The sequence below is a fragment of the Ascaphus truei genome, chromosome 6, assembly GCF_040206685.1.
Source record: "Ascaphus truei isolate aAscTru1 chromosome 6, aAscTru1.hap1, whole genome shotgun sequence".
Lineage (NCBI taxonomy): Eukaryota > Metazoa > Chordata > Amphibia > Anura > Ascaphidae > Ascaphus > Ascaphus truei.
The window spans coordinates 34,490,076-34,512,312 of NC_134488.1; the positions used below are offsets into that span (position 1 = coordinate 34,490,076).

The 22,237-nt window shown below is 43.7% G+C and overlaps 1 protein-coding gene across 3 annotated transcripts in view; it reads right to left on the reverse strand.

The window, feature by feature from the left end:
- LOC142496888 (uromodulin-like) overlaps nt 1-22,237 on the reverse strand; it is a 198,489-nt gene that overhangs the window by 50,951 nt on the left and 125,301 nt on the right. For 2 of the 3 annotated variants that reach the window (XM_075603960.1, XM_075603959.1), the window contains exon 5: nt 6,777-6,946. In XM_075603960.1, the coding sequence (XP_075460075.1) occupies nt 6,777-6,946 (170 nt within the window). Of the gene's footprint in view, nt 1-6,776; nt 6,947-9,071; nt 9,287-22,237 lie in introns of all 3 variants that reach the window. The other variant, XM_075603958.1, reaches the window with a different exon arrangement.

A 22,237-nucleotide genomic window follows, 5' to 3' on the forward strand; every position in this document is an offset into this window, starting at 1 on the left:
CTTTGAAGCTTTCCGTCATCTTGATAGCGCCATGGCTCTTTTTGAAAAGCATGACAGGGACTTTGAAAGAAGTTCCAAAGTCAATGCAATCATTTCGGGGGGCTATGCCTGTTACAAAGAAATATACAGAGAAAAGAAAAGAGCTACACGTCAAACCTCCTTAGACACCTACTTTCCTAAAAGATCAACAGCAGCCAGTCAATCTCCCAGACCATCAACATCCACTGAAAGTCCACCTCGAGCATCGACATCAGCCCCAAGCCCTACTCCTATTATTATTTCTACTTCAAGTAGTCCATCGAAATCGCCCGCAAGAAAGCGTCAGCCCTTGATGACTCTACTTAATCTTCATAATAGCCCCACACAGCAGGAATTAGAGAGAATTTGTTGCTGCCAAGGATCATATGGTTTGATTTTCTGTTTGCTGTTCAGTGGATTGGAACTCTTGCTGGTTCTGGACTCTAGCTACTTTGAGCTGTTGCTCTGTTTTGCTGTGCATCACATTATCTTTGATTGTGGGATTTGATTGATTATTGGTTGGGGAAAGAGGGATAAGGGCCTGAAGAAGGGGTATCCACTTCGAAACGTTGCCCCCTTAATTTACCCTCCCCCCATTGTTTTTCCCCCACACCCTGTCTATTGTCTCTCTCACCCCTTACCCCGTGTTCTTTCCCCATACCACGTATATCCTAGAGTTCGTTTGTGTGACATCTCTCTAAGTTATTGTTATCTTGTGTATGCATTAAATTATTCTCATTTTTGGCTTATGTCCTGGTTGACAATTTTTTGGTAGTCAGTGAATGCTGGAACATTGGTTGATATTTGGTTACTGCTATAACTGCTGGAATTAGGGTTCTCCTTGTTCCTGCTGCACCTGGCATTTAGTTATTTGTTGTTCCAATTTTGAGTGCTGTTTATCGCTTTTTGTTTTGTGTTACAGTAAAAATACTGTACAGTAGAAGATATGCCCTCTCTTTCATCCTTCCTACATAATTTTTACCTAATTTTCTGTTCATCCATTTTGCATCTGCCAGCACTAGTAAGAAAAAAAAATCAGCTGACATTAAAAATTTTCTTTCAATAAAGCCTACTGTATTTATTTTGGTTACAAATGCATTCTTTACATCAGTTATGCACATATATGATGTTTGCAGTACAGTACATGCACTGTAAAGTGGAAAAAAGGTCGTGCTTCACTTTAAGTACATTTTCACTTTACATACAAGCTCCGGTCCCATTGCGTATGTTAAAGCGGGGTATGCCTGTACAGTATATATATAATATATATATATAGAAATAGGCAGATGGCACACACATAAACTGAAAGTAGGTGCTTGTCCCATACAGGTTGAATGCATAGATAATGCATAGATAAGCTCCTTACCAGGTAACTCCAGGATCCCAGGATCACGAGGCAAGAAAGAGACAGCACACTCAGGAAGTACAAAAAAGCGTGTATTCAGAAGAGAAACTGGCACAAAAACCCGACGTTTCGGTCCTTGACACAGGACCTTTCTCTCTTGAGCCCTCCCTTGAGAAAGGTCCTGTGTCAAGGACCGAAACGTCGGGTTTTTGTGCCAGTTTCTCTTCTGAATACACGCTTTTTTGTACTTCCTGAGTGTGCTGTCTCTTTCTTGCCTCGTGATCATGGGATCCTGGAGTTACCTGGTAAGGAGCTTATCTATATATATCTATCTATATATATCTATATATATATATATATATATATATATATATATATATATATATATATATATATATATATATATATATATATATATATATATCTATCTATCTATCTATCTATATATATATATATATATATATATAAAATCCCTTCACATTAAGGGATATCATTTTTATTTGTGTTTGGTTAGCTATTAGAGATTTTGGGTGGGCTTGCTCGGGCTGTTTTTTTTTTTAAAGCTTTGTTTGAGCTGTATCAAGAATTGTGTGCATTTGTGCCGGTCTTAGGGATAAATAATAAATTAGGAGGGTGGATGGAAATGGGGGGGTGGGGGGTAATGGAGTGTATTGGGTTTGACACCTCGGTTTTAATTAACTTCCAGAATCTGTACGGTCTGGATTTTCGAGACAATGTCTCGCTAGAGGGGCCAACCTTCTCCAGAAATGGAAGAATTTTGCCGCCTTTAACCAGTGTGGCGCATCTAATATCACTTTTATAAAGTCTATTATTATGGTGGGGGTGGGTCCCGATAGGTCCTATTCTAGACCTTGTGATGGTTGTTCTAACGATATCTAGTCCCACCCCCTCCTCATCATCTAATCTATATTTAACTTGTTATTAACCCAAACTTTGTTTATGTGAACTTTATTTTAACCTGTAGCTATCTGAACTAGTCTTTTAGTTCTTGAGATTTACCATCTTTTCTTATATTGACCTACTGTATGTCAGCTAAACTAGTCTTTTAATTTTGAGGATGGTATTGACCTGTGTCAGAGATTAACCAAACAATCCTGAAAACCATTTAACCAATCGAACATATTGAACTGAACGTCTCAAAAAACGCAGGAGCCTGTTATTAACAGGAGAACATCCACCTTATTCATATAATTTGTCTTTTTCTTCTACTCTCTTTTTCCCAGCTGTTACCCCTAGAAGGGTCCCTTTTTGCCCTGCCAACACGCCCCCCCCCCCCCCCACTGGATTCAGGTAAACCCTGATCCCTCCACTCCCCCTCCGTTGTGTGTGGAAACCTGACTTTTACTAGGTTTTGAAAATAGCTCCCATTCCCCCTGCCAGTCTCCTTGGGGAACAACCTCTGAATCTCGGCGTCTATAGTAGATTATAGGCCTGATGAGAAAGGACAAAGAAGAAAAGGGAAACGGGAGGGGGAGGGGGGAGAGGGGAAGACCGAGTCTCAATGTCATCAGTTTATTTCTGCTGGCGTTCTAACGATGGGGTCCCTCCATCTTCCACTCTCGGGCGGGGTCCACAATTCCTTCCTCTTTCTCCAGGTCCTCTGTTCTGTTGTGGCCAACTTACGCCAAGTATCTTCAGGAATGGATCCGCTTCCTCCATTGATTTGATGTGTATCTGTCTATTATCTTTGAGGACTGATAACTCGAAGGGAAATCCCAATCTATATTTGATCCCCTTTTCCCTTAGCAGACTCGTCAGAGGTTGCATCATCCTTCTTTTTAAGATGGTAGATCTTGCAAGACTATTAAAGATTTGCAATTGCGTCTCTTCAAACGCTACTATTCCTTTGTTTCTGCTTGCATCGATTATCTGCTGTTTTGTAGTGAAATGGTTGCATCTTATTATTACGTCTCTTCTTCTCCCAGGATCAGTTTGCTTTGGACCCAGGACTCTGTGAGCTCTATCCATATGCATTTCCTGTTCTGTCAGATTGGGGACTAGTGATTAACACACATTCCCAGATAGCTCAAACTCCTACACCCACCACATCATGAATATATATTTATGTCAAAAAAGAGTGCTACTGAGCGTGGCAAATATATACAACAAAAGACAGGGGTGCCCAATGCTACATCCAATTGACAAATTGACTGGTAACAGTTGTATGGAGGTAGGTGGCACCTCCCCCCAGAGCTCACTCCTCCTCACCTTTTTAACTTGGGAGGTCTTTTCACTTTGCTGCAAGAACAGGACCTACTATGGTTCTTTCCCCTCATACAGCGGCAAAGGGAAGGGTTCACAGTGTAGTGTAGGACCTGCATTTTTGGTTATACCTTGACGTTTGGTATGCAGGCTTACGACGCTTTGGCCATAGGGTTTAACTAAATAACCAAGTAATTATTATTATTTAAGTATTTAAACTTTATACTTATTACCATATATGTTTTGGCAATTGGATGTAGCATTGAGCACCCCTGTCTTTTGTTAGATTGGGGACTAGTGATTTAAAGTCTTTTAGGGTATTCCAGAAGCTCTTCCCTGGTCACAGTCTCTGGTATATTTCTGATTTGCAGATTCTGTCTGTGTTCTCTGTTTTCCAGGTCTTACATTGATTCTTGTAGCTGCAAGAAGCCCTCAGTCATCCCAGCCCAAGTCTCTTCTTTATGTGTCTGCCATCTCATGGCGTCCTCCGTTTTTTCCTCCAGCACTGATGTTCTTGCACTGATCACCGCCATTTCTTGTTTGAGCTCAGACACGGCTTTCTGCAGCTCAGTTTGAAATGTGGCTGTCATTCTGTGTATTAGGCTGTCTAGTAAGATGTCTAGATCCTTTTTAGTGATACCTTGGTCTGGATCTTGATCCCCCTCCGATTCAGACTATATCTGCAATGTTGCCCCGGGAAGACCGCTCTGTTCAGCCATTTCTCGCTGCGTGCCACGTCGCTGAAAGATCCCCGCCATTTCCCTGGGTTTCTGGAGTTTTGTAGATTTTGGAGCCATGTCAGTGTCTTATCCAGGCAGTTTAAAAAAAAAAATCTGTTCTTGGGGTTCGTTTTGTTTTTGTGGTGCGCCTCACAGTATCTTTAGCTTCAAGCTATGTCAAGTGAACGTTGTTTAAGGGTTACGTTCTCCCCTTTTAGAGTAAAGTCACTTTAATTGTGTTTAAAAAATAAATATATATATTTATTTGTCGTCAGTTTTGGCCTCTGTCTTTCATGTTCTGGGTCTATGACCCCCCTCACCTGGAATCCTCAGGACCTCCACTTCAGGGTTCTCAGGAAAGACCACCCTCTGCCAGGCCAATGTTTTAGGTGATTCTCTCCCAATGTTTTGTATGGGGCCTTAACAGAGCTCCCGCAGTCCAGCAGGAGCAGCGACCATCAGCTCTAGAGGGAGAGGCAGGCATCGCTCTGGCACTCTGGCGCCGTGCCAAAACAAAATGCCCACCCGCGTCTCCTCCTGGCTCCTCCGCTCACCTGTGTCAGCTCCTTTCAGTGAGGGGGGTACTCGCAAAGCCCCCCAGCTTGGCGGAGGGCACGATCACTGGCTTTTTCAGTGAGGGATGTCACAGTGCTCAATATCTGGTGCATGCTCAGACATGCGCTCACTGCCCGAACCGCAGTATCTCAGTACTGATGATGTAGGTGCAGGCCCGGCACTTCAGTCTCGGGATGGCGCAGTTTTGTTGCGTGCCGACCAGGGCCCGGCTCTCTGTGGGATGGCAGCCCCCCCAGTGACCACGGGGCTCTGGACCCACTCCCAAACTACTCCAGGCCCCCCAGCTTGCTCCCTCACTGTGCCAGGCATGACCTAGCCTCACCGGTCCCAAAAAAGTCTCTGAGCCAGCTTAGCCACGCTGTCCCGGTGGTCATTTTGAGACACCTCGGGCAACCTCTGCGGAACAGATTGGGACTTCCCGAGTGCAGGGCGCTAGTCTGCCAACAGGACCAGCCGATCACCGGAACCCAGGCAGTCGGGGCCGCAACGGTGGGCAGGTTAGGTTATCGTTTTGTTTTTTATTGTTTAGGTTTTATGTTTATCTAATTTTTTTGCCTTTGTTTCTTATGTTTTTTTTCTCCCCGACTTTCCCTTTTCCTTGCCTGATTCTGGCTCTTCTCAGAGCTGACACCGGGGCTGGGGGTGATTGCCGGCCCAGTCAGGGATCCTCAGGAATAATTAGGGGGGGTGTGATTTTCTACGCCACCGCCTCAATCTCTGCAGCTCCTCACGGGGAAAGAGGGGAGCGCAATCAACCCCTCCTACACTCACCGATCTGGTTGTGTGTCCATGCTGTCCCCCTCCGGGGTCGGGATATGTTTGCCTACCCTGGTGGTATCGGGTAGGGGTCAGTGTTCTCTGTGGGGGGAGGCCCCAGATGCACAAGAGTCTGTATGGATGTCTAGGTCTCCATGTCAATCTCGTGAGGGCTAGGCCTCAGAACTATACTCTCTGCCCCAAGGACAATGGTCGTTTTAGTTTGATTTTATTTAGGCTCAGTATGATCCTTGGGCAATTGTCTATTGATATTGCTAGAGTTTGTTGTTTTAGGACTTTTCAAATCCTAGGATGGATAAAGATTTAGGTCTCTTTAGTGGGATCACAAGCTCCGCACGTCCATCTTCTCCAGGCTCCAGACCACCACCCCGAGACCCGGTGGGCTTTATCAATGCACAATACATGGATATGCGGAAACTCGTATATTCAATTTTAATAAGCATGGCAAGTATCTCCTTACATTAACTTATTTTATTACTTTATTTACCAGCTCCACACTTCATTCACCATGATAACCAGCACAACATTGCACAAATAATGCCTGGGTACAATGATGCAAAGAGGCGTGTGTTAAAGTGACTCTCTTACCATTCATTGAATTTTACAAGGGCAGGATTAGAAGCGGCACACATCGAAACCACAAAACAAAAGCAGAAACATGAAACTCACAGAACTATATGTAACCACATACACTGGGCTGAAATATTTAGTACATTTCGATTTTTAAAAGTTGGAGCAAACTCCTTCCCTAAAATAGTCAGTAAATCAGAGCAGTGATCATGTGACCCTTCAGCCAAATAGTGATAACCCTATTCCACTCTTCTGTACTTGGGGTGCTTAAATCAAACATGTGGTGAGTTTCCATGTTTTTTTTTATGGCAAGAACAGAAATTTGCAAAACGCCTTATATGGCTTAAATGTGTCAGAGAATTTGCCCTTTCCGAGTCATTTGTCAATGAAAGCATCAACACAGGCAAGCATGTGCAGAAAAGGTAGAAAGTAACAATGAATGAAACTGCTCCTCAGATCATGGCGCTGATAGGCAGCTGGCTATCTGTCTTTATCCCTGTCCTGCTCACTGTGTTCAGAGAATACAAGGGGCTGCAGGGGGTACTCACCTTATCAATGGGTTTAGGCTGACATTAAGTGCAACGCTCATATTCAGTGGGAAGGCGCAGGAGACGCTCATACTGACATCGTTTTTGGGTATGATTGAAAAACTAGAGTATTGCAATACTTGGGATTCAACATTCAACTTATTTGAGTAAACAACATGACTTCCATTTACCTGTGTAGAAGAGACAAATAAACATTTATCGGAGGAAAATCACAGATCATCTTTGCAATATACACAGGGGGGAGGTGTCACGGGAGACCAGGTACTTTTTACACCATTATACTGTCGTGGCCGAGTTTATTCTAACATTTGCCCGGTCTCGGCCGCGACAGATACCGGGCGCGCGCCGAGGTGTCCCGTGCGCGCGCCTTAGCCTCGGAGGATCGGTCCTCCGATTGAGGCACCTCCCTCCCCTCTCCGGGTCCCCCGGAGCCCCCCACTGCCATCCCCCACATTAGAGGAACCCAGGGCTCCCTCGGGGAGCCCTGGGCATGCGCGCCATGCGCGCACGCTCCCGATGAAGCATGACCGCGCATCGATGACGCGCGGCACGCCGAGGGAAAAAACGAGCAAGCCGGGAAACTTCCCGGCTTGCGGCTCGAGCCGAGTTAGAATAAAGTGTGCCGCCTCTGTATATTACTGGGATCATTCATTAGGCAAAACGAGATAGTAAAAACTAATTGCATTTATTTTGGTAAACCCACGTACAACAAGAAGAAATACTCAAGAAACAGTTAAAAATAAAATTACTGGGAGTCTGGGGGGAATATCTAGGCTTTCCTAGGTGCAGGGTGCCCGCTTGCATGAGCTTACCTTGATTGGGATATACACCCGGTTCTCCTGGTCCTCTTTTTGGCTTCAGTTCCCAGCCACGACCGCTACGTTCAATTCTGAGAACTTGGTCCTCGCACCTGACTTTTCAGGCTTCAAAATGAAGCCGGTTTCTCTGCTATTTCGAACAGAGCAACTTTGAAAAGCCCGCCTTAGCTTCACCGATTCACTCATTGATTGCGCCCACTCACTCTCTTGGTCAGCACCTTACATACACTTCGCTGGGCTGTCCCCAGTACGGAGGGGGAAGGAGCAGCCAATCGGACCGTGGGAATTCCTCCCCACCACCCAATAGAAAGAGGGTCTCGTCCCCGGCTGACGTTAGATGAGTAGGCGTGCCAAGCAGGCTCGAAAAGCCGGGTGAGCGAGAAATATTATTTCAGCCAAGAGGACCAGACTCTATGGCTGCATCCTCTCTGGCTAACTCATTTCCACCTGCGGGGCCGTCTCCCCCAAGTCTGGAAACTACAAAAGGTGTCCCCACGGTGTGACCTCTAGTCCGCACATGGCTATTCGCCCTTCCCTCGCCAACCAAACGTTTTCACACCTCTGGGCATCCTCTCCCCTTTGAACTACGGACTCTATGCAGACTTGCCGGTACCATAACGGGATGCCCAGGCCGACTGCATAGAGCCTGATAATAAATGTAACAAACATTGGAAAACGTATTTTAATACATGGGGGACCTTGGGGAGACTCATGACCGTACTGGAAATAGGACTGGATATAGGGGTTTGAAAAGTAGGAGTCTGGGGGATATGGGGCAGCCCGGGTGTAATTCTACTCGCGTACCGGCAGATCATGCCTGCTCGCCGGGTAGCATTAAGGTACTACCGATAGCTCAGGTCCCAGAACTCCTGTAAATAAAAGAATTACATTCTTACCCAAATATCCCACCTAAAATTTACACACAGCAATTTCATGAGTCTGGGGTAAAGGGAACATGAAAAGTGGAAAAGCAGGATCACTTTAACTTTACATGTACATATATTTGGCCCCTAGCTTATAGTGCTGGGTAGCTGCCAGGGACCCAAGGGCAACCAGAGGGCTTAACCTTTATTTATGAAGCCTGGTTAGACTTGCCCGTCACAGGAGGGGTGTACTTCACAGAGCAATGTATGCAATGTATAACTGTATAATTAGGGTCATTGCACAGCCAATATCCTTTCACCCTCAGTTAAATGCAATATCTCTTAAACTCTAAAACAGGACTGCAGATCCTCACACTGAATAACACGAGTAAAACATTTTTATATTTGGGGGAAATTAGTTTTTTTGCATGAAAATTATTTTTTAACGGAATTGATACTAAACATCAAGACAGTGGAGTCTGTGCCTATCAGGGAAATATCACTGTCAAATTGATGCTAAGAGATCAAGGTACTGTAGACAAGATAAGTTACCCCATGCCCCTTCATCTCTGTCCCCAGTGAAAAGACTTTTCTATGATACTATTTGCACTCACCACTACAGTGTTGCCGCAGGCTCCAGTACTCAGCGGGGCGCTGAACGTCACCTGAGCTTTGTCATTTAGATTTTGCACTGCACGTGTACAGCCAGCTTCAGTGCCAGTCAGGTGCAGGGTGCTGGAGTTGTATTCGGATTTCTCCAACTGGCATATTGATATGTACAGATTCATGGATCCACCTGTACAATCAACTGCAGGGGTCGGAGGGGCCGCTGAGAGTAAAGTGACAGAGAGTCAGTGTGACACCATTGCAGTGACAGGACACATACAGTACACATGGCTTTCACTGGAGAATGAGGGGTGGAGACTGTCACCTCCCAACATCACTAAGGCCACTTTGTTTCCCCGAAAGGTGATTGTTGTATGTAATAAAAGGCACCTTGGGCGTTACCCTCACTCTGACGGTATTCAACCACAATTTCATTGAAACAGGCATCATCTTGTCAGTTATCAGGAAGCAGAACTTGTGTGAGGAATATTCTGCATTATATGGGGCAGAAACCCCCTCCCGTGTGATGTGTGTGTATAGTGAGAAGTGTCTCAGGCTCAGGTGAGCATCTCATGCAGTGAGAGGCACTTAAACTACTCCATGTGGTGCAGATAAGCTGTCTGACTCTATGAAGAGGATACAGTGTGTTTTGTACCTGAAGCTGTGTACAAAGCCAGGTTACAGTCGCAGATGTCAGTGTTACAGATCTGATCAGGAGCGCAGGTTGGTGAGCAGGCAATATCAGTCAGCACTTGAGATAGAGAGGGAGAAATGAGTCACGTGGGAGAGGGGCTAAGTTATCATACAACATAAACTTGTTCCTCTGAAATTCTCCACCCACGCCACCTTAATGTCCTTCCCTCCAATCTTTACTGTTGGGGTTATTGCTCTGTAATCTTTCTGCATTCCCCTGTATTATACACTGATTGCGCTGTAAAGCATTGCATGGTCAGCGCCGTGTAACAGGTGATAATCATTCCTGATCAGCCAGCACAACGTCTTTCACTAGAGGGGTCTCATGGAACCTAATATGCTGAGAGTACATAATTACACCCAAGGTAGCTGCTAAGAACGGGATATGTCACTTATGGGAGCAAAGCTTTTAAATCACTGCAGGAGGGGGGTTACCATCACAGAGGGTCTCTGGGATCTAGGGGAATGTGTCTACATTTACCACCTGTTATCCAGTTGTAAAATTAATCTGTGCTCTTGAATTCATTTAAATACCTGGCAATTTAGACCAGTCCTGTTTTTTGTTTTGTTTTTCTTAATATCACATCTCTTAGAATTGTGGGATATGTTCAGGTGTTGGAGGTGCCCATGTTATCTGTAGGATATCTTACTTTGCCACTTGTCTACACTGTGTCACTGCAGCTGTAAGCAGCTGTGTGACCAAGACATACAATACTGTGGATACCGGGGACACTGCATTGCTCTCCTTACCTGCTGTGAAACTGCACAGCACCAGCAGCAGCAGAGCCAGAAAACCCTTCATGATCACAGGTGTTGGAGTCTAGGAAGAGGAAGGGGATACAGTTATTGTAAATAGTGTATCCCCTCCAGGGCCAGCAATGTGTTGCAGCACTAAAGGGGTTTATAGACCAAGTTTACACATTTCAAGCTCAAAAATAATTGATCAATAAATCAATGCTAGTAAAGGTTGTCCTGGCAGAAACAGATTCCAATTTCTGTCAACAGGAGTTTTCCTTTAGTAAATATGGTGTATTGTTTTCGCTGATACATAGCCCCGTACATGTCTAACTGGACACCTGTAGAAAGATAACACATTTTCTTAGATATCAAATGTTTTCACTCTTATCATTATGCTAAATTCTAAGATCTCGGCCCATATCACTAGGCAGCGCTCTGCTATAAGACACTTCGGGGAATCGGATGTAACGTGTCTTTTGGGAAGGTGTTTTATGACAGAGCACGGTTTTATTACATATATACATTGAAAATAAATATATTTACTATCGTTCAAACTAAATAACTAGCCTCCTATTAAATAACTAGCCTCCTATTAAATACAGTAACTAGCCTCCTATTAAATGCACAAAATCGGAAACACTGCATCCAAACTCTCCATCTTTAGCCCCCGTCAGATCTTTACCTCTCTTGAATTTGGCTGGGGCAGGATCCTAATCCTTTTGCTGCCAGAGAGAAGAGTAATGCGTTACAGCACATGCTTTACAGGCCCCTATGGCACCGAAAGAATTAAAAGCATACGCATGGGAAATTATCTAAATATAAAAGGTATTTAAACATGCAATACATCCTCTTTACCCTGCACCAAAATTCAGCTGTGAGATGCCTGTGAGCTCTAGAATGGAAATATGAATAGATATGTCTCTATATCAGAGATTAAGGAGACAGCAAATTAAACAGCAGGCATGGAATAAATACACAAATATGCTGAGAAATAAGAGCAGAAGATCTCAGATCGGTTCCTTTACCTGGGAGGCAGCAGGTTAGCAGGTGCCGGCAGCTTTCTGTACAAGTATCTGGCTGGGAGTTACATATATATATGTATCTCAGAGGAATGTGGTGTATCTTTCGGCAAGTCACACGGGAGGTGTGTGTTGGGCGACCTTTAGGTATTTTAAAATTGAGAAGAATTGGTAGAGATGAAACACACCCAAAATAAAGATGTTATTTGGCCCTGAGCTCATAGGTGACAGTGTCAGGTTATATTTAAGATGTGGAAAGAACAGAGTAGAGCTTAGTAAAGAGTTAATAATATTGCTATAACTAATATATTCTGACCATAAATGTGCAATGTGATCTCTAGGATCAATCCTAAGGATTTGAAACCATAGACTGTGGCTTAGACGTCACTTTTGAGATTTGGGAAGTCCGCTTCTTCCTCATTAGCCATCCCCAATACTAAAACCTAGACAAGGACTTTGAGACTGAAGAGGTTTTTGACATTTGAACAGTTCATGTCTATATCTTCTATATCTTCTATCCCTTTCTTTACCTCCTTCCTGCCTGGGGAGACGTAGTCCATTAGGATGTATGGCAGTATGACTATACAATGCAAGGTGTGAAATAGCAACTGAATCACCTAAAACTAAGCGTACATCAGAATCAGATAACAAGATGCCCCAATATTGATTAATAATACCCCTCAGTTTAGCCCACTGACAATTAAAAGTGCCAATGAAACGTATAGTAGAGTCCTCACTTCTGTGAGCCTTGGGAACCAGGAGTGAGTCTCTCTCTCTAGATAGACCAGTGTGGAATCCCTGGTTAATTTGTTTGGGACTATACCCACGATTTCTGAAACGCTTTTTCAGTTCATTGGCTCTACCTAAGAAGATTTCCTTGGTAGAACAGTTACATTTAAGCCGTAAAAATTCTCCACCCGGTATCCCATTAATTTGGTGTACCAGGTGTGAACTTGACACGTGTAAGACTCAGTTAGTCGCTGTCTCTTTTCTGTGGATGTCAGTGACAATACATCCATCCTTATCGATACAAATCTGGAGGTCTAGAAATTCCACAGAGGTCTTGCTCCACTGTGATGTGCGTTTGATGTTGTGCCTGTTGTGTTTGAGGACATCGACAAACATCTACAACTCTGTGGCAGAACCCTGCCAGAGGATGAAGATGTCGTCAATGTACCTAAACATAACAGGACATAACTAGTAAGATTGATGTTCTCGTCAGTAAATACCACCTCTCTTTCCCACCACCCCAGGAAAAGATTTGCATAGGAGGGTGCACATGTAGCGCCCATTGCCGTTCCCCTGATTTGAAGAAAAAATGAATTCTTAAACACAAAATAATTATGTGTTAAAACAAATAATAAAAATTGCATTAAAGTGTCGACAAGATTGGAACTCAGATTTGGCATCTTGAGGAAATACCTGGCGGCGTGCAACCCATCTTGGTGTTGAATACAGGTATAAAGACTCTACACGTCACATGTTGCCAGGATAGTATGCTCACCGACCACAATCTGGTCCAACCTTGACAAGACATCCATCGTATCGTGAATACAAGATGGAAGGGTTTCTACAGATGTGCGTAAAAAACAATCAAGGGAACGGCAGATGGGCTCAGTTAACCCCACTATGCCAGAGATGATGGGTCGTCCTGAGGGGTGGGAAAGTTTTTTTTTTTAATGTATTTTGGGCATTAAATACAAAGTTGGAACTACTGGGTGTCTAGACATTAACCCTTCAAAATTACGTTTAGAAATTATATCAAGTGAGAATGCTTCTACCAAAATGTTATCCAATTTTTGTTTCAATTTTGATGTTGGATCTCCTGGCAGTTCTTGGTAACATGTACGGTCTCGAAGTTGTTTGTACACCTCTAGTTCATAGGATGTTTTTGGCCATAAAACGATATTGCCCCCCTTATCGAAGGGCTTGATTTCAATAGATTTCATTTGTTGAAGACTCTCAATTGCAAGCCATTCAGCCTTGGTAAGATTGTTGTTATAAACCTTATCTGATAGCTGGGATATGACATGACTCACAAGTCCAGAAAAAACTTCTATCTTAAATGATGTCTGTGTAGGCGGACAAAAGACTGATTTGGGTCTGATGTGGCTTACATGCCCGTGCAAAAAACAGCATGTGGGATGAACCACAAGGAAATTAAAATTACGTTTTACCGAGCATGTCACAAACATTCAAAAAGGTTTTATGCAACACAATTTGTCCAGACATTTTGCTGAATATCATGATAAAAATCCTGTGGGGATTATATGTATTGGAATAGATAAATTGTTATATAACTGGGGAGGCGGGAAATCGTCAATAGCATTTCAAAACTTTAGACCAGATGGATACATACATTAAAAACATTTGTACCTCTGGGTTTAAATGTAGATGTGAATTTGGGTGCCTTTCTAATTTAAAAAATTAGTTTAATCCTCTCTTTTACTATTCCAAGAGCTTTTGAGTTATATTATAGGAACACAAAAGTCTAGTATACCTGCAACAATAATGATAGAACGCTATGTTTTCAATTGTGATATTGACATGTCTTATAAGATTTTAATTATATTATATGATTGGAATTCTTTGCATTTTCCTATTAATCATATGTATTTTCATATTCTTATATGTTATATCCGGTTCCTATTAAAATTTGAGTTTTAATTACATTGTCTGTCAAAAACCTGGAACACCTGAGTAAGGCATGAATAAAATTTGCATAGCCAATCATGGCATAGCAATGCCTACTTAGGACTACCAGGTAGATCACATGACATGCCCCAAATGAAGTCTTTCACAGACAAACGCTTAGGGTGAGGGTTTCTGAATAGATCTCCCTGTCTGTCTGAAGTAAGGACATTTTATTCTCCTGCCTGTGCTGCAAAGCCTTATTTAAGGCTATTGGGACTGTGTAGTTTACTTTCAACCAAGCGTCTTGACGGAGCCAGTGGCGCTACTTCCGGGTTGTGACGTCACGGACCAAAGATCGCGAGATCGGGCTGAATAGTACAACGAAGGGAACTTCAGTGATTGTGTACACAGTGTGTAACCTGATAGGAGTTGCTGACATCACCAGCCTCTCTGCTGCAGTGTCAGAAAGGATTTTACTTTACATGCCTGTTTATTTTAGCTACATTGTAACATACTTCACCATATTGGTATTTTTCTCTTTTATAGATCATATCTCGTCCTGGATTCTTTTAAGGATATTCTATGCATTTTTTTTTGCCCCTTGTCAATATATATATATATATATATATGTTGTGGGTATTTTGGGGGTTCAATTTGAGCTTGTAGGTGTTCTGTATGTTTTATAATTCTTGTGCAGCTAGTCTTGGCTGTTTTGGAGGGTGGCAACCTCCTATCCAATTGAAGCTCACTCCCTCCCACATTTGAATGGTTAAAAGCTCACTCCATGGCATCTCCAACTATCAGGGGAACGTGCCTGCATGCAGTGTGATTGTGACAAATCTATTAGAGTGCTTTTCCTGGTAATGTACAGGTTAATAAAAGCTTCAATCAGACTTAGAACTTTTGCAACTCATATTGACAGATTTATTATAAATCATTCTTCCTGGCAATGCACAGGTTATTAAGAATTTATATTAGTGTAGGGACCCTTGAACGTGGTCTGCCGTGAAGTTTGGCTCAAGGGCTTACAACAATTTGGCCAAAATGTTAAACTAAAAGACCATTTTATTTATTAGTTATTTATACATGTATATTTAGGCACTGTACCGTATATAAGTTTTTCTGGATGTGCACTGAGCTTTGTCTGTGTTTTATGTTATGTCTCTGGTTTTAAATATAAATTGCCATGCTCAGTAGCACTCCTCTGTGAAACTTATATGCTTATATATATGTTGTGGGTATTTTGGGGGTTCAATTTGAGCTTGTAGGTGTTCTGTATGTTTTATAATTCTTGTGCAGCTAGTCTTGGCTGTTTTGGAGGGTGGCAACCTCCTATACCATTGAAGCTCACTCCCTCCCACATTTGAATGGTTAAAAGCTCACTCCATGGCATCTCCAACTATCAGGGGAACTTGCCTGCATGCAGTGTGATTGTGACAAATCTATTACAGAGTGCTTTTCCTGGTAATGTACAGGTTAATAAAAGCTTCAATCAGACTTAGAACTTTTGCAACTCATATTGACAGATTTATTATAAATCATTCTTCCTGGCAATGCACAGGTTATTAAGAATTTATATTAGTGTAGGGACCCTTGAACGTGGTCTGCCGTGAAGTTTGGCTCAAGGGCTTACAACAATTTGGCCAAAATGTTAAACTAAAAGACCATTTTATTTATTAGTTATTTATACATGTATATTTAGGCACTGTACCGTATATAAGTTTTTCTGGATGTGCACTGAGCTTTGTCTGTGTTTTATGTTATGTCTCTGGTTTTAAATATAAATTGCCATGCTCAGTAGCACTCCTCTGTGAAACTTATATGCTTATATATATGTTGTGGGTATTTTGAGGGTTCAATTTGAGCTTGTAGGTGTTCTGTATGATATATATATATATATATATATATATATATATATATATGCAAATACAACTGTATGCTCATCTGCAGGTCTTTCCCCATTATCACCAAGCATACAGCACTTCCACTGCAGCAAGGGAACCATTGTTCACTATAGGGAACCATGTTAAAAATGGTTTTAGAGGCAAAAAGTGACACTGTGTGCTCATTTGCATGTCATTTCCCAGAATCCCTTGCTGCAGTGGAAGTGCTGTATGCTGGGTGATAATGGGGAAAGGCGGGGTTGCAGACCTGCCTAAGACATGCAGATGAGCATACAGTTGTATTTGCATATTTGCTTTCCTGTGGAGGGTTTTTGTCACTTTTTTTACTCACCATAACTTAACTCAGTATTATGGTATATATATATATATAGTTATATAATATATATATATATATATAAAGAAAAGACAGATGGCACACACATATTGCAGTGAAGTAGGTGCTTATCCCATATAGACAGTAGGTATAAACGAGCTCCTTATGGAGGGGACTCCCTAATACACTTCTTTTTTGGATACAACTGAGTGTGCTGTCTCTTCCTTGCTTTGTGGGCTTGGGACTCTGGATCTGCCTGGTAAGGAGCTCATATATATATATATATATATATATATATATATAAATATATATATATATACAGTGGTTGACAAATCACCAAAAAATCTACTCGCCACACAAAAAAATCTACTTGCCACCTAGTACCAAACGTGTGCTGCTTGGGCCAATATTTACTCGCCCGGGGGTTAAATCCACTCGCCCGGGGCGAGCAAATGTATAGGTTTGTCGAACACTGTGTGTGTATATATATATATATATATATATATATATATATATATACTAGCTTATATACCTGGCATTGCCCGGGATTTCATATCCACGTGTACTGACCCAGTCGTGATGCGCTTGTTTCCCATACGCCAGCGCTCCCATACGTCAATGCTTCGCCAAGCCACAAACCCACAAACAAACAATTTTTTTATATAGTTCTTTGCCATCGCGTGATGTCACTGGGGGATCAAAAAACAGGACAGTCATTGTAAGGTTAAAACTGTCTTCTGTCAGCTCTGGAATTGATAAGGTTAAACAGAATACGCTGGCCTTGCTATTTTCACGGGAGGCTATTGTAAATAGCTTTTAGACCAACTGTTTAGTGCCTGTCATATGTTGTTAAAACAAGGCTACAGAGGATAGGGCTGCCTTATAAGTCACCATTGTATATTCCTCTTGCTCAGCAGTTAAATGTTTTAAGCTCTACAGAAAAAAGGCATTATGTGAAGGTTACATGTAAATTTAGATGTGTACCCATATTTGTAACAGATGACAACTGTATTTTTGTCCCTGCCTTATGTATAAAACCTGCTTTGTGAACCATTAAAATTCAGTTGTGGGAATTCAACTACGAGCCTCCTTGAATTCTTACAGCTCCGAGCTCGTATGCTATACTATTTGAAAGCATCCCATATCCATTGCGTTTCAGTTGCTCCCGGGAGAAGTTATGTTTTGCTTGCCCTAGAAGGACCTGATCTGTAGAGATCTAACAGTCATTCAGTCTCCAAAACAGATATATATATATATATATATATCTGTATATATATATATATATATATATATATATATATATATATATATATATCTGTATATGTATATATATCTCAAATGGAAATATTACTATATGCTCATTTGCATGTCTTAGACAGGTCTGCAACCCTGCCTTTCACCATTATCACCCAGCACACAGTGCTTCCACTGCAGCAAGGGATTCTGGGAAATGACATGCAAATGAGCACACAGTGCTACCTTTTGCTTCAAAACTATAACATTTATATAAATATTTGCGTACATTAAGGATTGAAATTACCCAATCACCATGCTTTTAGATTATGGCAACACTGTATACTTTACTTATGTTTATAACCGTCACTATAGGTCATCTTATTCTTATACAATGTTAGTACTGTATATAAATATTTATGTACAGGTCATCTTTATATTGTAGTAGGGCTTGCCAGAAAAAACATTTAAATAATATTTATAATTTTTCAGTTTTTTTTGTGAGCATGGATGGTGCCTTTGCGGCATAGTTTGCATTTTAGGTACTATCCGTTATTGTTACGCTGTGCTCACCACAAACAGGACGAGACCCCGGTACTGAGATGGGATTAGGTAAACACCAGCCACAGACACGGGGGCCACGTCCGGAGTGTAGGATAGTCTTGGTAGCAGGGTCTGGAGTGGAGGGGCCAGGGTAGTTGTATACTTGCCAGGTTCAGTGCAGGAGAGGTCCGGAGCGTGGAAGGTACTATGCCAAGGTCAGAGTTGGAGAGAGAACAGGGTAGTTGAAGTTCAAAGCCGAGTTCAGGATTCCAGATAAGCGGGTGGTCAAAGGCAAGCCAGGTCGGTACACGAGGGGTTAATCTAGGAAGCAAGGCAACAGGACAAGGACAAGACAGGATCAGCAGAGGCAAACACAGAGTAACACAATCTATGCTCAGCCAAAATGCCAGTGGCACAGCTGAGCATATATAGGCTTGATTAGCCAATCCCCATGGGGGGTGGAGCACGGCCTCCACAGAAGCCTGTGATAGGTTCCAGCCTATGAGCAGGTACAGCTGTTAGTATCAGCTGATGATGTAGTTGCCACGGAGCTTGGGGGCGTGGTGCACATGTCATGTGCGCGCGCTGCGCACTGGGAGCGTGCGGCGCGATCTGGAGGCGGAGCCCGAGTTCGCGGCGTCAGGTGACGTCACTGCTGCTCGCATGCCCGCTGTGCGTGTCAGGAGAGGAGTACGGGCTGAAGGTGCCCCACGCGTGCGCAGAGCTGCGCGAGAGGAAGCGCGGGTTAGGCGTGCGTCCGTAATCCTCACAGTTATCAGTTGATTATACTTTATATTATTAGGACATGATATACATTTATTCTTTTATATGGAAATACACCTATTTTACACTGGATAAGAATTCAAGTTTGCTCAGTATTTTTTTTTATTTTGTTGGTTTCCATCTGGGATACAAGGAGTTACTGTAGTTTTTGTATATGAGGGACCCAATTTGACCCCACATACTATCACCCCTGAAGATAGAAAGTAGATTTCCGAAACACGTTGGGTTAACGCAGCATCTGTCCATCGACATGGTGCACCTATCTTTCACCAAGGCTGCAGGTTCCAGATACACCAGGCTCCTGATCGACTGAGATGCCGACCCTGGAACTGGAGCGAAGGAAAACACGGCATTAAATCGGAGGATGAGAAGGTTCCCCAAAGATTGTTTACACCGGTAGATATGACGTGCTCTTTAAAAGATTCATACTTGTGAGTGTGCATTTGACTTTTGTGATTTGCACTTTGTTTCCTTGTAAAAACCTGTATTTTCATGTGTGACACAGTTGAGATTTAGTTTCTTGCCTAGTGCTTTCCATTTGCTTCAGGGCAGTTTTGTAGCCTGAAGACTCATTCCGTCCATTCTACCTGGGACTTGGCAACAGCCACGAGAATGCCGTAAGTCAACATTCATGTCCCATAAAGGTACATACTCGTACTGGGGGTGTCTCAGAGAGAAGTTGGCTTCTGCCTTACCCTTCTGGTAGCCACTCTCCCTTTAATCCCTTCTTTTTCCAGGGAGGCCTGAAACACACAGTACTAACAAATCTACGTAAGTACCAGCACTCACTGTCTAATAGCTAAATGATGAAAACAGTTGTAATGCAGAATAAACATTTAATAATAAAATGAACCAGAAATAAATCAAATGTGTTTGCAGAAACCAGTATCACAAATGGGCATGTCCCCCTAGCATACTTTCCGTTCTCCGTTTTTTTTGTGTATATTCCTTATGTTTCATGTTTTTTCCCCTTTTCCTTCTTTCCCCCCCCCACCCCTCACTTTGAGACATGCCCATTTGTGATACTGGTTTCTGCAAACATATTTGATTTATTTCTGGTTCATTTTATTATTAAATGTTTATTCTGCATTACAACTGTTTTCATCATTTAGCTATTAGACAGTGAGTGCTGGTACTTACGTAGATTTGTTAGTACTATACAGGGGAATAAGGGTCCCCTTTTGTTCCGTGCACCCTGCAATTGCATATATTTAACACCATCAGAGTGCTGTCTATCGTCCCCTTTTACCCTTGAAACACACAGTGTTGGCAGGAGAGAGAAGCGACGTGTGTCAGAAGAGAGAAGATGGAGGACATACTATATTTATTTATAAAATGTTTTACCAGGAAGTAATACATTGAGTTACCTCTCGTTTTCAAGTATGTGCTTCAGCAGCATTATTAATAAATGTAGGTCTAAAACCACTTCAAAGTGGATGAGCCCTGTAACAGATGTATACCTGTTTAAAAAAGGCTGCAATATAAGCCTGTAGTGGTTTGAGGAATCCAGCAGGGCGCTGGTTAATTGAAGCTTAGCAATTAACCAGTCTCCACATGGTTAATCAGACAAGAGTAAAAACCTTTTGCTGGGATTCAAAGCAGAGACTCTTGAGCACACAGGCATGACTGTGTGCTGATATCAAGACACCAGTGTTCCAACCTCTCTTCCGGGGTGCAGCGAACCCAGGAACCTGTCAGAGGCTGGCCCCTCAACAGACACCACTACAGACCCAGAAACCGACCTGAAGGGCCACTTACTTTGAGGTGCCACTTTAGACTTTTGGTGGGATAGGTTGGTAAGGGGCTTTTCCTCCCGGCCCTGCAGATAGCAACTGGGGAAGTGAGTTATCCCTTACAAAGGGATAGGTGTTTGTTTGTTTGTGCCATGGTTTAATTTCCCCCAAATTGGTCTCCCTGAGTGTACATCTGCACATGTCTCTTACAAGCCCCTAATAAGGTTTACAAGAGTTGGACCGTCCAGCGTGTGTTGGAGATCTGTAGGTATTTAAAACACTAAAGTGGTCACTAATTCTCCAGGTGGAAGTTGCAATTGTGACATTTGTACTTTTGATACAATACTAGTTTTAACAATTCCTTCCCAAAGTGGTTCTGTTTTAGGCCCAGGACATAGTGCACTCAGCGTCGCTGAGGCGGGCTGAGCCACGCTGAACAGATGCACAAAGCCCCTGCATCTGTTATCAGCGCGGCTATAGTTTCTCCCTCCGCATGCGCGCTGATGCGTGCTGAGGAGCAGAAACTCTTCCGAGAGTGGCAAACTGAAATTTGCTGCTCGGGGAAGCGGAGGAGCGGTCACGTGACCGCTCCCATCCAATGGGGCTGCAGCCGGTTCCCTACAGAGCACTACAGAGCCGCCATTGTTACTACAGAGCAATGGGACCAGACAGAAGGCAGTGTGTGTTGTGTGTGTTGTGTGTGTTGTGTGTGTTGTGTGTGTGTGTCCCACACACCAGAGATAGCATGCATGCACCGCCACCAGGGTGAGGGGGGGGGGACTGCTCATTACCGGCTTCTCACCAGACCGAGTCCGGCCATGGCAGTAGACAGATGAGAAGACGCCATACAGGAGTCATCCTCCCCTGCCTTGAATCGGACCAGGGCCTGTGTGTGTGAAAAACGGGCTGGGGCTGGTACAGGGGGGGTGTGTGAAAAACGGGCTGGGGCTGGTGCAGGGGGTGTGTGTGAAAAACGGGCTGGGGCTGGTGCAGGGGGTGTGTGTGAAAAACGGGCTGGGGCTGGTACAGGGGGTGTGTGTGAAAAACGGGCTGGTGCTGGTGCAGGGGGGGGGTGTGAAAAACGGGCTGGTGCAGGGGGGGGGGTGTGAAAAACGGGCTGGGGCTGGTGCTGGTGCAGGGGGGTGTGAAAAACGGGCTGGTGCTGGTGCAGGGGGGGTGTGTGAAAAACGGGCTGGGGCTGGTGCTGGTTCAGGGGGGGTGTGTGAAAAACGGTCTGGTGCTGGTGCAGGGGGGGGTGTGAAAAACGGGCTGGTGCTGGTGCAGGGGGGGGTGTGAAAACGGGCTGGGGCTGGTGCTGGTGCAGGGTGGTGGGTGTGATAAACAGGCTGGTGGTGGGGGGCGTGGTGTTGGGGGGGCAAACGGAGTGGTGTGGTGGGGGGAGAAGGGGTGGGGGGAGAGAGAGGAGGCAGAAGGGAGAGAGAGGGGGGGAGAAGGGAGAGAGGGGGGGGAGAAGGGGGAGAAGGGAGAGGGGGGGAGAAGGGAGAGAGGGGGGGAGAAGGGAGAGAGAGGGGGCAGAAGGGAGAGAGGGGGGGCAGAAGGGAGAGAGGGGGGGCAGAAGGG